The following is a 16,683-nucleotide window of genomic DNA, read 5'->3' as shown; positions in this document are numbered from 1 at the left end:
TAGGATCTGCTGCTGTGCAACTTTTGAAACACCGAGATTCTTGAGGAAAACTGAAATGATCCACTACTCCAGCAGGTCAACACATTTCACCAAGCAGAAAATGCTATACTCAGTACTCAAGGAAACAAGCAAATAGGGAGAGAGAGAAACTGGTCAATCCTAGCTAGATACAAGAGAATTCCAATTTAGTCTCAAATTTAACACAGCTGGTAAATTACTGAATTATGCTATCTCAGGTGAAGACTACATGACTATCATGTATATGCACTCCTGCAGGTACCGACATCGTCAGGAAAACGCACCTCAGATATACGGCCAAATAATCCCGGAACAAGATCTTAAAAGTGACTACGGAGTGGTCCAATGTCAGAAGAAATGTTCAAATACCATTATCCTGGATGAGTAGTTCAAAAAAGCCATAGTTCCCGAACTTGCAGAGTATGAAATACACACTAGGGTCACAAAACAGACAAATTATGTTACAGCAAGTGAGCTCAGAAAAGAAATGAATTTACTGGGCTCCAGAGTAAAACGGTGAGAATAAGTCACTGACTATACTAGGGCAAAGAGTTGAAATTCTAAGGCCAAGACTTGGAACAAAAGGCAGCAGCCACTACTTCCCAAAGGGGGTGTCACTTCTTCAGAAGTCAACATAGTCACAGAAAAGTGGCACACTAAGCTAGACATTTGGTTTCTACCTCACCGGGCGGTGGGAACTTACCAAGTATCTCAAAGCAGAAAAGTAATAGGAGATGCCTTTTAAAAAGATAGCTCTGACCCTGGGCAATACAGGTAAGATAAAGTGCAGAAGCATAAAGACAAGTAAAACTTTCCGGAGACTGCATTAAAAAATAGTTAACGACAGTGGGGGTGGAAACAAGACGTCAAATCTGCGCAAGGTTTTAGGGGGAAGAATCAAAACAATTTTAACATCCAAATGAATGTGAGGGAGTTAAAGAAGGCTTCAACTTGACAAACAGCCACGAACCATGGTAGACTAAGGAGAAAGGCATCCAATTTCTCCTACCTCTTCCACACACGCTGCACTCCTGCCGTCCCAAACTTGCAAGTATGTAAGCACCACCAAGTCGTGCGTGCTCATGCTTCCAGGCTTTTGCACATGCTGTTCCAGCTACCTGCCGCCTACTGAATCTGGTGAACTCATTCTTCCCATGCAGTCCTTTCTCCAGGAAGCCTACCCTGACTACAACCATGACAGGCACCCTCAGTCCTCGGGTTCCAGTATCCCGCAGTGCACGACTCTGTAAAAACAGGCTCTGCACCACGGTCACTGTTTACGTCTGTCTCTTCCCCTTGACACTGGGCTCCTCTACGTCGGGACCTAGTCCCCCACCCCCTTCACTACAGTCTCCCAGCGCTTGGGACCCAGGGGGAGTTCCTTAAGTGTCTGTCGAGTGTCCGTGGACGAAGGTACTCACACCGGGCGATCTCTAAGGTCCTCTACGGTTCTGGCCGTGTCGGGGTTCCAGAGTCACTGTCATTATTAAAACGTCTTCTAAGGCGGGGGGCGGGGGGTTCCCATGTCGGCGTCTCGGAGGGTTGCAGACCTCAAGTGCCAACACCTGTGTATCGTCTCTGGGAGCGCGGCCTCCCCACCGAGCCCCGGGAACCGGGAACGAACACCCCGGCAGGCCCGGCCGATGCAGAGTCAGTCCTCCGGGCCCAGCCCTCTCAGGCCTTCAGGCCGACGGCATTACCTTGACAAGACCTCCAGATCTTCCAGCGCAGACAGGAGCCGCTCTCGCGTGCTGTTACCGCCTGCCGCTCCAGAGCCGCCTGCCGGCCGCTCCTTCTCCTTCTCTCCACTCGAAGACGCCGCCATGCTCCCCACAGGCCCGTTTCCGCGACTGCGCAGCTGAGCCCTGGGGAGCCGAGGCGGGCTCCGGAGGCGGAAGCAAGAGTCACCGAGGCGGGGGAAAAGAGGCCAGTACACAGCGCCCCCTATACTCCTGGAGATGCACTGAGGGCGGCGGCGCCATCTGATGGGCGAGCGAGAGTTTCTCAGTCTAACCTAGAGAGAGAGCCGGAGGACAGGGAGGAGCAAGGCGGTCAGGTTCTCCTGCGCCTTGTCGTTTTCACAAGGAATGGGAAGTTCAACGGATTTCAAGCATTTGCGGAAATTGCATAATGACCCACCTGTTGTATCTGGTACTTTGTGAAATGGACTGGTCTCAATATTAACCTATCTTTAATCTGCATCCGTATGATGCTAACCCCGCCTTGGCTGTACCTCAGACCCTCTCCTCTGCCCTGGACAAAATTTCACACCATTTCCTGTCTCTCCAAACCCCCAACACCTCTTTCCCCCAATTCCCACTCTCAACATAGGACCTTGCTTTCTAACTCACTGAGAAAGAGGAGAAATCTGAAGATAGGACTCTCACACACTGAGGCCCCCACGAGTGTCCGCCCGCCAGCACCGTGCCCCCCCCCCCCCCCCCCCCCCGGCTAGCTGCTGCCCGTGCACTTGCCTTGCTCCTAGCCAGAGAAATTCTCTCCCAATAGCTGTATCTTTCTGAAGGCACCGTAGTCCTCCTACCTCCCAAATGACAATGTTTCATCATATACTTATTCCTATCGCCATACCTGCTACTTTCCTAGTTTTAGAATATTCTTACCCCACTTTCCCTACCAGCAACCACTTTACTTCTTTGTTCCCCTCTGCAGCAAAACACCTACAAGGAGTTACCTAAATACTTTGTTTCCAATTCCATTTCTTCCTTATACCCATTTCAGTTAGTTTTCATCCTCATTTTCCCACCAAAACTCAGATTGTAAAGGTCATTGAAGACTGCCATGCTGCTAAATGTAATGGTCAGCACTCACGGAGCTTGGTGGCTCCTAGGCCCTGGACCTGTTAACATCCTCCTTTATCCTGGAGAACACTTTCTCCACTTGGGTTCTAGCATGCTGGTCTCTCTTTGTTGTTCTCCTTCCTCTCTGATCTCCCCTCTCCATCTCTCTGGCTGATTCCTCCACTCAACCTTGACCTCTAAACAGAGGAATGGTTGGGAGACACTTCTAAGTCCTCACCTCCCCAGCTCACTTTTGATCATCTCACCCAGTCCAGGGGCTTTAAACACTGTCTGTATGCTGACTCCAAAATTTGTATTTCCCACCCCAACCTGTCCTCTGAATTCAGGCTTGTATGCCCAGTTCTTACTAGATTCTTCTGTTACTGCACAGAGAACCGGTTCAGGTGGGGCTACACTCTGCTGGAAAATCAATATTCGCAAGACAGGTAATGGGGGGAAAGGAAAGTTTACTTTATTCAGAAGCTGGTAACCTAAGACAGTGGGCTAATGTCCCAAACACTATCTTCCCTGTCTAGGTGAAGCTGGACCGTTTTAAAGGGAAAGACTTGGGAAACGGAGGAAGGTGCTCCAGGCGGGAGAAGCAGGTGCCCTGGCGGCTAGTCCGAGGTGGACCTGACCCTGAACAGACTTGCTGGCATCAGCCGCAGCCGTTTGGAGATACAGTCAGGACTTACCTTCTGGGGAAGCTTCGTCCTTCACTCCTCTAGGCCAGCAGTCTGCAGGTCTCAAGGCAAGTGGGTTAGTTCTGCTACACACCAGGGAACTTTGGTCAGCAAGCGAGGAGTGTGTAAGACTGAAGCAAGTTAGTCCTTAAGAGCAGCTGGAGGGTTGTTACAGTTCCCACTGGGTGTCTCAAATATATGGGCAAACCCGAATTCCTGATCTACATCCCCACTCGCCCAACACACATATCACACTTCTTGCAGCCCCAACCACCGCCCCCCCTCCCCAGCCCAGTTGATGGCAGCTTCTTCACTTTGATTTTTCAGGCAAAAGACATAGGGTTTTCCTTGTTTCTCATACATCATGTCCATCAGGAATCCAGATAGTTCTGCCTTCAGGACATGCCCAGAAGTTGTCCATGTCTCATCTTTCCACTTCTTTTTTTTTTGATGTTTATTTATTTTTGACAAAGACATAGAGTGTGCATGGGAGAGGATCAGAGAGAGAGGGAGACACAATCTGAAGCAGTTTCCAGGCTCTGAGCTGTCAGCAGAACCTGACATGGGACTCAAACTCATGAACCTTGAGATCATAACCTGAGCTGAAGTCAGACACTTAACCAACTGAGCCACCCAGCTGCCCCTCATCTTTCCATTTCTAATCTCAGGTCCACATCTCCATCATGCCTCGGCTGCATTTACTGGGATTGCCTTTGAGCTGTTCTCTCTGCTTCTCCCCTCACATCTGCAGGCACAGCCCTTTCTCAAAGAAGCCCACCTGGCCATCCTTTTTCCTACTTGCAATCTACCCCCACATCCTATACCCTTTCCCCTGCTCTACTTTTTTCCATAGCATTTGTCCTTTTCTAACCTTCTATATAAGTTAGTTGGTGGGGGCACCTGCCCTGAGGGGACACCTCAGTTGGCTGAGCATTCCAGTTCAGCTCAGGTCATGATCTCATGGTTTGTGAGTTCAAGCTCTGCCTTGGGCTCTCTGATGTCAGTGCAGAGCCTGCTTCAGATCCTCTGTCTCCTTCTCTCTCTGCCCCTCCCATGCTCATTCTCTCCCTCTGTCTCAAAATAAATAAACTTAAAAAAAAAGTTAGTTGATGTGTGTTTTGCTAATTATCTCTTCTACTGGGATGTAGGCTACATGAAGCCAGAATTTCTGGTCTTTTGCTCAGTGCTATTGCCCCAGTGCCAGAAGGCTGCCTGACAGAGTGGGCACCGATGACTATTATTGGATTTGTTGTTGACAGAGGTGCTAAAATCACCAAAGATGCTGAAAACAAACTGTAGATATCTGTAGTTTTGCCTCTAAATGGTAAAGCCTTATCTTCTGTCTTTTCTGTCCACATTCTCCTTAAGGATTCTCAAAAGCAACTCCAAATATTTATAATATCCTCAACCAGAAATGCAATATTCTGCAGCATAGTAGTAGACGCTGTCATGGTTACTTTGCAACCCAACAAACACTAGTCCGGAAGCTTATTTCCCCAGCCAGTCACCGAAGTAAGTTTGAAGGCTCATGTTCAAGATCACACTCACTAAGAGTGGGGTAGAGAGTCAGACTCAGGCAATTCTCTCCCCGTAGTCAGGCAGTGAGAAAAGGAAAACAGACCAAATACATTCATTAACTGTCTTTAAGAAGCAAAAAACCTTGACATTCTATTTCAGAGCCTTTAATCCCAGGTAAAAATACCACTCAATTCAGGATCAAGCTTCCATCTCAAAAACACCATTTATAGTTTTTGAAACCATGAATTACCTCTCAGAAAGCTACTGGGGGAAGGGGTGGGTTCCCAGCAATTTGCTGGCTTTTAAGACAGCAATTTCAGTTTTTGTGGGTTTTTTAAAAGGTTTATTTATTTTTGAGAGTGAGAGTGTGAGCAGGGGAGGGGCAGGAGAGAGAGAGAGAGAGAGAGAGAGAGAGACAGCGAATCTGAAGCAGTTTCCATGCTGTCAGTGCAAAAGCCCGACGTGGGGCTCAAACCCACAAATCACGAGACCATGACCTAAGCCGAAGTCAGACACTCAACTGACTGAGCCACCCCAGGCGCCCCAGCAACATCAGTTTTTAAATCAATTATAAAGCCTCAAATGTGCCGTTTAAACTGCTTTTAACAAGTCAAGTTATCTCTGGTATATCTAACTGGGGCTGCTCTACATCAAGAGAAGTTTCACAGTCTGAATAAAGCCTCTTATCTCCTTCACACCCCTGTCCTAGTTACATCGTGAAACCTTCATCAGAACTCATCCTCCACGTTCCAAAGCACAAAAGCTCCCACTGCCCCAAACTGCTCAGTGTTCGTTAAAATTATCAGCCCCGTGGAAAGCATGGCATTTGTCTTTAACTCCCTACATTCCTGTGCCTTGAGAATAAAAAAACAGGTTAGGTTGCACATCTTATTCCCTTTAAATATTTGTGGTGTGGTTTCAATGGAAAGGCCTTCTGGAATGAACAGACCTTCTGTAAAGAAAGTCTCATCTTCTCCCTGAAATTCCCCAGGTGTCTCTGAAAACTAACCGCTTCTCAGTAACTCAATAGAAAGGTGGGCAGCATTACTGGCCTCCTTTCATAGATTCACTTGTTTTTTCAATAAATGTTTACTAAGCTGTGTTTATATGCCAGGGACTACACTAAATGCTGGGCCTGTAAAGGGGAACAAGACAACAGTGGTCAAGGAAGTCTTCCTGGAGGAAGCGAAAGCAGAAACTCCTAAGAAAGCCGATGGGGCAGGAAGACTGGCAGGGATAGAGGAAGGAAAAACTAGAGTAAGGAGTTAATGTCAGATAGAGAATGGTTAAAATATTTCACTGACTTCTTTTTTAAGTATGCTTTTAAGTTTATTTATTTTGAGAGAGAGAGTAAGCATGAGAGTGCAGAGGGGCAGAGAGAGTGAGAGAGAATCCCAAGCAGTCTCTGTGCTGCCACGGCAGAGCAAGAAAGCGACCGTGGGCTTGAACCCACGAAACGTGAGATCGTGACCTGAGCCAAAATCAAGAGGTGGACGCTTAACTGACTGAGCCACCAGGCGCCCCATAACTCAGATGCATCGTGGATTGAATGGTAGACCTCCAAAAAGATATGTCCACATTCCAGAACCTGCAAACGTGACCTTATTTGGAGAAAGGGTCTTCGGAGAATTAGTTAAATTAAGGACCTCAAAATGTGATGACCCTGGGTTATTCAAGCGGACCTTAGATCCAGTGACAAGTGTCCTTATGTGAGACACAGAGAGGAGACCCTGGAAGAAGGGAAGGCCATGTGAGGACAGAGGCAGAGATTAAAGTGATGCAGCCACAAACCAAGGAACGCCCGCAGACACCAGGGCCAGGGAGAAGCAAGGAAGAGCACTGTCCTAGACCCTTCGAGGGAGACAGCTCTGCCAGCGATTTGGGGCTTCTGGCCCAGAATGAATGTCTGTTGTTTTTTAGCTACCCAGTTTATGCCAATTTATTACAGCAGCCCTAGGAAACTAATACAAACTGGTTTGAATGAGTAGACATTCTAAATTAGATTCTGGGGCGCCTGGGTGGCTCAGTTGGTTGAGCATCTGACTTCGGCTCAGGTCATGATCTCACGATTCATGAGTTCCAGCCCTTCGTGGGCTCTGTGCTGACAGCTCAGAGCCTGGAGCCTGCTTCGGATTCTGTGTCTCCCTCTCTCTGCCCCTCCCCCACTCACACCCTGTCTCTCTCTCACTCTATCAAAAATAAATAAACATTAAAAAAAATTTAATTAGATTCTAAGGAAATACAGGTTCATTTCTTCTCATAAGTAAAACAAATTGCTAAGTGTTTCTTGGGTACCTGAAGATTAATAAACTAAATGCATTAATATTAGCAGCGTCGATTTCTTGTATCATGAGCTAAAACAATTAAAGACATCTTGGGCTCAGGGCAGTGGCGGGGTGGGGGTGAGGGGGTCCTGGGTTGCTCAGTTGGTTAAGCATCCAACTCTTGATTTAGGCTCAGGTTACGATCTCCAGGTTTGTGAGTTTGAGCCCTGTGTCAGGCTCTGCACTGGCCTCTCTCTCATCCTTTCTCTCTCTCTCTCTCTCTCTCTCTCTCTCTCTCTCTCAAAATAAATAAATAAGCTTCAAAAAGTCTTGTGCTTGGGGCACCTGGGTGGCTCAGTCAATTAAGTGTCTGACTTCAGCTCAGGTCATGATTTCACGGTTGGTGGGTTCAAGCCCTGTTCTGGGCTCTGTGCTGACAGCTCGGAACCTGGTACCTGCTTAGGATTCTGTATCTCCTTCTGTCTCTCTCTTCTTCTGTCTCTCTCTTTCTCTCTCTCATTCAAAGATAAATAAATAAACTTAAGAAATCTTGTGCTCATTAGTAGAAGTCCAGGTTACGGATTAAACGCTGAAAGAGATCTCGGAGGTCATCTGCTCTAGTCTGACCCCAGCCTGTGATTAAACATTTTCTGCTAGAGGAAAGCTAGCTTCCTCAACCGTCAGTCATTTTCATTTATTTTGAGCCCAAAGTACATGATGATAATTTTCACACATTGGACCCAAACTGTGTTCTGAGGTCATAAGTAATACATTTAATCTGTCTTTCACAGAACAGGCTGTCAAGGTTTTCTTCTTTATTTTTTCTTCTCAGTGTGAACTGTATTTATAGAATTAACAAGGGAAAAAGTGGTTATGTTTTCAAATATGTATTTCAAAATCTCAGTTTTAGATTTCAAAATAAAACCTGAATAATTCATTTTTTAAAAAGAGGCTAAATATTATGCTGGATATTTATACATAATCATTATTTTATTATAGTTTCATTGAGATGCAATTGACATATAATACTGTATAATTGAAGCTATACAACATAATGGTTTGATATGTGTGTATATTAAGAAATGATTACCAGAGTAAGTTTAGTTAACTTCCATCTCTCAAGTTTTTCTCTTAACTATAATTTGTTAATGTTTTTTCTTATTATAAAAAGTATAAAAAATAAAGGCAAACCAAAAGAAAAGCATGTTCATCTTTAAAAATCTAGGAAATATAAAGAAAAAATAAAATCACCTTTTAACCTTCCATTAAGAAACACATATTGTTACCATTTTACTGTAATTTCTTCCCAGCTTTTTACTTTCCATACCAATCATCCCTAGTTCCTTCAGTAGCACCTCATTTAAAAGGGTTTCTAGATGTTTCATTACTCTATCATCTCTTTCACACATTCTAGTTGGTCCTTCATAATATACAGCAACTCAACGTGAAGGTACAGTTTGTCTACAGCTAAATAAAAGGGGACTTTTCTTGTGCTCTCGAGAATCACTGCAGTCAAATTAAAAGATCGGAGCCTTTGCAATATTGTAGACTGCAGTTTAAGTCTTGATTCCATTGACTTATGGCCTCTGTGTTTCAGATTCTCCGTCTACAAATGGGGATAATCATACTCCTTTGAAAGGTTCTCGGAAGACATAAAATAATATATATAAAGTGCTTGTTACATGATATGTGGAAATATTATATGTTATAATGATAGCTAATATTTATCAAGCCAAGTACTGCTGAATGCTCTATAAGTACAATTATTCTCCCTGTTTACAGACAAGGATACTGAGGCCCAGAAAGTTTAGGCAATCTCGCCCAGCTCACACATCTTGGGAGGTGACAATCTGAATTCCAAAACTGTGTTTTTCACCACTATACTATGTTGTACAGCAACTAACATTATAACTGCTTTACTTTCCTCAATGCATCCTAGTATTACAGTAACTTTTTGGAAGTCATGTAATTTTTGCTGATTTATTTTAAGTTTGCAGTTTATTAAAGCAATTCCTAAATGGAAGCAACCAATATATCTTTCAATATGTTGGAAGAGTAATAGAATAAACAAACATTAGTATGTCCATGTAACATGTTACTATTCATCAATAAAAAAGAATGAGTTATCTGGGGCACCTGGGTGGCTTAGTTGGTTAAACGTCCAACTTTGGCTTGATCTTGATCTTATGGTTCATGGGTTCAAGCCCCGAGTTGGGCTCTGTGCTGACAGTGTGGAGCCTGCTTGAGATTCTCTCTCTCCCACTCTCTCTGCTCCTCCTCCACTCTCTCTCTCTCTCAAAATAAATAAATAAACGTTAAAAAAAAGAGCTATCAAGCCATGCAATGACATGAAAAAATATTAAACACATATTGTTAAGTGAAAGAAGTCAGTCTGAAAAGGCTACATTCTGCATGATTCCGTTTATACTACATTCTAAAAGAGGCTTAACACATTGAGATGGGAAACATATCGTGGTTGCCAGAGGATCAGGAAGTAGGAAAGGTTGAAAAGGTGAAACAGAGGATTTTTTAGGTGGTGAAACTATTCTATACAATGTTGCAGTGGTGGATACATGACACTATGCTTTTGTAAAAACCCATAGACCTTTACAGCACAAAGAGTGAACCTTAATGTATGCAAATTAAAAAATTATTTAGGAGGTCAGAATACCCTAGGGAATGTGACAAAATCAACTTACTATATTATAAATGTATGAATCAACCTCACTGAAAGGGGTGAGTATAAAACGTGCTGATCTAAGTAACTTTCATCTGTAAGACTAAAGGCAAAATAAATGATATATAAATACTGTAGTCTAGGTAATAAAGTTTTTTCCCAATGGAGTATAGGTTAACAATTCTGAAACTACTATACATGTATGCTGGAATTGAACAGTTAAATAAATAGATGGCAGGTGTGGGAGCCAGATTTCTCCCTATTGGGGTAAGATATTATAAACAAGCAAGGTGAGAAGGCTAGAATAATCCATGTGGTAGTGGATTAGAGTTGGACACATCAGTATGAACTCATGTTTACTTAATGGAGATACAGATGGTTACAAAGAGAAATATTTATATGTGTGTGTGTGTGCATATATATCCTGATTAGTACATACACATATATTTCCTTGATCCATCTTCTTGAGAGGGCCTAGAAGCAACAATCCCTGTCCCCTCATAGCAACAATCACACTTAGGGTCTTGATCTTGGTTCTTGGTTTCTAATACCACTCTTCATTTCCTTGGAGAAATGGCTGATTTGAGCACTGGGACAAGAAATATACAAGATGAACCTGGGGCATCTTGTAGCTCCAGCAAGTAAGAAATGTTAAAAGAAAAAAATCTACAATGGTGGGGTATGTCAAAGGGTCATCAGGGCCAATGAAAGAATTCCTAATGATGAAAGGTAGAACAATCTGAATAACAAAATAAATAACACAGTGCTGAATCATAACCTAAAATACAAAATAAGTATCCATGAGTACATGCTGATGTAAATAAGTGATTGGATAAATCAATAAATTGGGGAGAATAGACAAATCTCTCATGTAGAATTCTACATAATTTATGTAGGTGCTCAACACACAAGGAGTTGGCGCATAAACTCCCTGCTCCCCCAAATGTATGCTGCTCATGGTAACTTTCTTCCAAAGAGTGCAGTATGTATGGAAAGGGTAGGGGAAGAAACCTTACAGTGGAGAAATCTAACAAATACTACCTCAGCCATGTGATCAAAATTAATATCAACAGAAATAAGTCAATCATAAGTATCCTTGATATGTGATGAGAATAGCACTTTACTGTTCTGGTCTTCCTCCAAACTCATAATCTCATCAGACAAATCCCAACTGAGGAACATTCTACAAAGCAGCTGACTTCTCCAAAATGTCAAGGTCATCAAAACCAAGGAAAGTCTGAGAAACTGGCGCAATCAAGAGAAGGAGCCCTAGGAATCATGACAACCAAATGTAACGTGGTATCCTGGATGGATTCTGGAACAGAAAAAGAATACGAGGTAAAAACTAAGGAAATCTGAAGAAATCATGGGCTTTAGTTAATAATAATGTTTTAGAATTGGTTCATTAATTTTGACAAATGAACCATATTAATACGTCAATAATAGAGGAAACTGGTGTAGAGTATATGGGAATCTCTCTACTATCTTCATAATTTTTTCTATTAGTCTAAAACTATTCTAAAATATAAGTCTATTTTCAAAATTCTGATGTTTTTCAGGCAAACTACCATTAAACCATGTTAAATTGCTCAACGATGTTTACAATATTATAATTTATATAATTGTTGCTCGGGGAAGAACAAAGTAGGATATTAATATCATAATCCCTTGCTATACAACTGTTAGTTTTTATAGTAGTTTCTATTCTCTTTCTTCTCTTACAATCTCTTACAATAATTCTTCATTTATTTTTCCAAAAGTTCCAACTTATCAGGAAGTTTTCATGCCCCTTTTTTTTCTGGAAGCCTTGCCTCCTAGAGTCCTCTGGGTCCAGTGAGGATGATTTTGTGAGAGGCTAATTTACTGTTGTGCAGGCATATAGTCTTCTGGTGATATAACCTGATTTGAGGATAGAATTTAAGGTAGTTGGAAGAAGGAATGAATTGCATACACTGTAAATGTTCTTTTCTGTTTTTCTCTGCTAGTGTTTGCTGAATAAAGTCAATACAGTTCCAATCCAAAGCAAAGATATGTGATGTTTCAGTTAGCCCCAATAGCTTTAGTGCCTTTAAGAATCTTCTGGGATGCAGCAGCCATCATTCAACAAATCAATGCAGCTGGGGTATGGTCAATTAACCAAATACAAATCCACCTAATTATACCTTTACCCACATTGCTTCGGTTGACACACAAGGCATCCATAATAGATTGTGCCAAATTCATGAACTTCAAATACAATATTTAAAAAAAGTCTTCTACGTTTAACATTCTTAAACAACAACCAAAATAAATAAATAAATAAAAGTTTGAGGACAAAAGAACTTTGTTTTGCATGGAATAACACATGTTTAAATTTGTCCTCATGAATGTTGGCCATGTCTTTTTAATTTCATATAACCACTACCTACCACATAGTAAAGGTTCAGCATTTTTATTGAAGTTGGTTGACTTTCCTCACATCTTAATGTGAAGATCAGTTTTACATTCATTTTAACTTTTGTTTTCTCTGAGATCTAAATATTTATTTTGGCTAGATTGAGGGAGATTTCCCAGAAAACTTTCCTTTTTGGCTGCTAGAAAGTTAGTTCCCTTCCTGTCTCTAACTGTGGACACAATTCAGAAAAGATTAACTATAATCTCCATGCTGCCGGTTTGTTTTTCATTTCCTTGCATTTCAAATCCTGTTCATTTTCGTGTGTTAGCCTCTCACACGATACGCAGATGCCTGATAAATGTTTACTGATTTGATTTAATTTAGAAAAACACCTTGTGAGAGCTAAACACTATAGTTCAATTGGCAAAATTGGCCTCGGATCACCTTAATCTTGTCTCTCTGAATGTTTATCGCAATCCAAAAAGTACTGTATGACCCTGTGTGCAAATGAGTCACTGTATCCCCTGCAAAAGCAGAGATAAATATTGAAGTGCCAGGAAATGAAGAATTGAACCCACCTCAAAACCACCAAATTCCCAGACCATTTATATTCCCTTAGTATAATGACATCATCATTCTTTCCCATTTTTCCATTTACTTTCAAATTCATCCATCCTCGTATTATCTGATTTTGACCCCAACCAGAAGATTTTTCCCATTAAAGACATAAGGATGAGTTTCCTGCTAAGTGTTTGAATAAAAGCAATGAGGTTAAAGGAGGTATCTTGGCACTCATCAGGACAGAACAGTGGCTTCTTTGTCTTTTCAGATCCTCTGGTGCTTGGCCCTTGCCTCTTCTTGGATAACTTGTTGCTCTTTGACATGCTGGGCTTCGGCCAGGTCTGGTCCTCCAACCAACCCACAAGTTATTCCCTTCAGGCTGCCCCAAGCCAGCAGTGAGCACAGTGACTCTGTCCTCAGCAATCAGGCTTCCAGAGACTGGCCTGCCCATTTTGTGAATCTAACACCTGATATAAAATTTCTAATTACAGACACCAATTTCTCCCTCCTAGGAGATCTGAAAATGCAAGCTCCACTCTTTGTTAGGCCCTTTTATTTTCATTGGAAAGCCCCTGCCAAACGTTGGCCACATTTCACTCTGTCTGATCCATGCTTTTTTATCTCTTCTCAACCAGACAAACGCATAATGCTTCATTTGCTGGATGACCAGGCAATCCATTTCCAAGATCGACTTGTACACAATGCTCCTGTTGGGCCAATGTGCTGTGCACAGTGCTCCAAAGGTATTTCTTGGGCTCTGGCGGGACTACTGTGTGGTTCCTCAACAAAGGCCTTACAATTTCTGAGTGAATTTAGATCATTCAGTTTTAGCTGCATCGGTGGCTCTTCCCTGAGTCTTTAGACACCAGTCCTGCTGTGGGTGTAATGCTGGATTTAGAGGTGAAATGGTGGAATTGTGGAACATAAACATTTGACAAGTGACCATTCTGACAGAGGCATATTTAAATCTTTTGCAAAATTATGTCTTTTTGGTTTGCTTGCATCCTAAGATATTGGTCAGTCAACTTTACAGCCACAGTCCTACTGGAGAGCCTGGCCCCTGTCGGTGCCTCAAGTACAGTGAGATGGGGAGAAGTCCAGGGATTATAAAGCTCCAACTAATCCTCTTTCTTATTCCAAGTAATACTTGATATTCACACGGTTTCTGTAGGGTATGCATGCATCCCAGGGACCTGGGTAGTACTCACAATGGCCCCAGGCAGTAGGGAAAAAGAGACTGCTGAGGTCTGACACTGCCCTGGGCTGTCGGTACAAGACAAAGGGTCAAGGTCAGAAGGGATCAGAGAGAGACGAGGAATCCTGGACTAGTCTGCAGGGAAGAGCAGATAGTGCACAGGCCTCTGTCAGGGACAGTTGGCAAACATTTGGCTAGACTGTCTCCTTCTCGCATTTCTTTCAGGAAATAATACAGTAGTGGAAAACTGAAGAGGGTTAGATTAAAAAAAAAAAAAAATCTTGTGTCAACTCTGGGCCCAGGCCTTCCTGTTCATTCATTCATTCAGTGATATTTTTTGTTTTAATTAATTAACTTATTTATTTATTTATTTATTTTTGAAAGAGAGCGCTAGAGACAGCGCATGTGCAAGTGGGGGAGGGGCAGAGAGAGAGAAGGGGACAGAGGACCCTAAGCGGGCTTCACGCGCACAGCGGAAAGCCCAATGTGGGGCTTGGACCCACGAACAGTGAGATCATGACCCAAGTTGAAGGCAGACACTTAACTGACTGAGCCACCCAGGTGCCCCCATTCAGTGATTTATTGAGCAGTGATACTAAGTACTGTTCCAGATTCTTACAATACAGCAGAGGATGAACCAAATAAGTTCCCTGCCCTTTTAGAGCTCACCTTCTAAATGGGGATGGAAGATAATTAATGAGCAAACATGCCAGATAATTTTAGTTTATGATAAATATTATGAAGGAGTGGGGGCCATTTTACATAGAGTGGCCAGTGAAGGCCTCTCTGAGGAAGGTGATATTTTAGGTAAGAGCTAAAGGATAAAAAGGGGGACCTCACCATGCAGCAATCTAGGGAAGATAGTTCCAAGCAGAATGAACAGCAAGTACAAAGGGGCTGTTTCCTAACACCTGGAATTATATGAGGCCCTGAGGAGGCTGGAGCATAGTGAGTGAAGCAGTGGGTTCGATGAGCTGAGCGTGTCACACAGAGGCCTCATCATGTGTCCCATAGAGCTCTTGCAGGTCATGCAGGGAGTTAGTATTTTAGTTTTGTTACAATGGGAGTGTAGAGGGCAGTCATTAGGTTGCTTTAAGGTGAGCGTCACAAGATTCCAACAACCTAGGAGTCATTTGATCTTCAAGGTCACAGAGACAAATCAGATTTTGAGTAACTGTGTTAAACATTTCAATCATGTTGTCTATCAGGATTACAGCCCCTACGAAGGGAAGCTTCTCTTCTAACAGATCTGCTTAAGATATATCAAGTAGAACAAAGGTACATCCAACAAAGTCATGAACTGCCCCTGCTCCCAATATCTAATAGTATCAGTGACCTAAGGTTGGGCCACACTCATTTGTCATCTTTTTTTTTTGAGAGACAGAGGGCACAAGTGAGCAAGAGGCAGAGAGAGAGGGAGAGAGAGAATCCCACGAGGGGCAGAGAGAGGGAGAGAGAGAAGTGGGGCTCATGTTCACCCAAAGTGGGGCTTGTGCTCACCTGATGTAGGACATGAACTCGTGAACCATAAGATCATGACCTGAGTGGAAGTCAGATGCTTAAGTGACTGAGCCACCCAGGTGCCCTTTATCAAATATTTATGAAGTGACTGTTATATGCCAGGGATATAATGGTGAGCAAAACAGACACCTTCCTTGCTACCCTCAAGCTTACACTCTACCTAGAAAGACTGACAATTAAATAGGCAAACATAAGTTATTTTGCTAAGATAGGGAAAGTGCAGTGCTATGGGAGCATATAACAGCATAGTCAAGTAACCTGATCAAGGCAGACTTCCTGGAAGAAGTGATGTTTAAGATGAGAGCTGAAGACTAAGAGAAGTCCAGTTCTAGAAGAGGAAGAGCTTTGCTAATGAAGGAACAGCATATAACCAGAGGTGAGAGAAAACATAGCATATTTTAAGCAACTTAAATAATTTCAGTATGATGGGAGGTAGAGTACAAGATTGAGAAGAAATGAGGCTGGTGAGGTACCTAGGGACCAGGTCATGAGGCTACAACATGAAGTGTATTATAAGAATGTTAAGGGGCGCCTGGGTGGCTCAGTCGGTTAAGCGGCCGACTTCGGCTCAGGTCATGATCTTGCAGTCCGTGAGTTCAAGCCCCGCGTCGGGCTCTGTGCTGACAGCTCAGAGCCTGGAGCCTGTTTCAGATTCTGTGTCTCCCTCTCTCTGACCCTCCCCCGTTTATGCTCTGTCTCTCTCTGTCTCAAAAATAAATAAACGTTAAAAAAAAAAAGAATGTTAAAATATCTGTACTTTATCGTGTAAGCAACGGGAATTCTCTGAAGTGTATGGAAAATGGATTGGGAGGGGAGGAAGACAGTGGTAGTAAAATCATCGTAGTAATTCAGGTGAGAAATGGTAGTCATTTGACCAATAGTAGTCGTAGAGATGGAGGAAAGTTGACTGATTACAGATACATTTATCCACAGCTTGAAAAGATAACCTGGCATCAACTCTCTTTGTGAAAAATTAAGGAGAGAGAGAGAATGAAATTAACACAGAGAAAAGCCAAAGAGGCCGTGATAAATTGTGTAAGCCGGATTTATAAGGCTGTAAGGATATGTAGATGC

At 42.8% G+C, this 16,683-nt stretch overlaps 1 protein-coding gene and 1 long non-coding RNA gene across 3 annotated transcripts in view; one reads left to right on the top strand and one right to left on the bottom strand.

Moving 5' to 3' along the window:
* The window catches only part of MED4 (mediator complex subunit 4), a 46,532-nt gene that overhangs the window by 17,936 nt on the left and 11,913 nt on the right, over positions 1–16,683 (bottom strand). Inside the window, exon 2 of one of the 2 annotated variants that reach the window (XM_049646931.1) lies at positions 1,719–2,032. In XM_049646931.1, coding sequence (XP_049502888.1) covers positions 1,719–1,843 — 125 coding nt within the window. In that variant the 5' untranslated portion in view covers positions 1,844–2,032. Of the gene's footprint in view, positions 1–1,439; positions 1,680–1,718; positions 2,033–16,683 lie in introns of those variants that run through there. The other variant, XM_049646932.1, reaches the window with a different exon arrangement.
* LOC125933780 (uncharacterized) overlaps positions 10,630–16,683 on the top strand; it is a 30,980-nt gene continuing 24,926 nt past the window's right edge. The window contains exons 1-2 of the long non-coding RNA XR_007461099.1: positions 10,630–11,296; positions 13,529–13,636. This is a non-coding gene — a long non-coding RNA (uncharacterized LOC125933780). The remainder of the gene's footprint in view (positions 11,297–13,528; positions 13,637–16,683) is intronic.

This window comes from Panthera uncia (genome assembly GCF_023721935.1).
Source record: "Panthera uncia isolate 11264 chromosome A1 unlocalized genomic scaffold, Puncia_PCG_1.0 HiC_scaffold_16, whole genome shotgun sequence".
In the NCBI taxonomy this organism is placed as follows: Eukaryota; Metazoa; Chordata; class Mammalia; order Carnivora; family Felidae; genus Panthera; species Panthera uncia.
The sequence above is the reverse complement of the archived record's forward strand: the minus strand, read 5'-3'. Positions and strand labels throughout refer to the sequence as shown.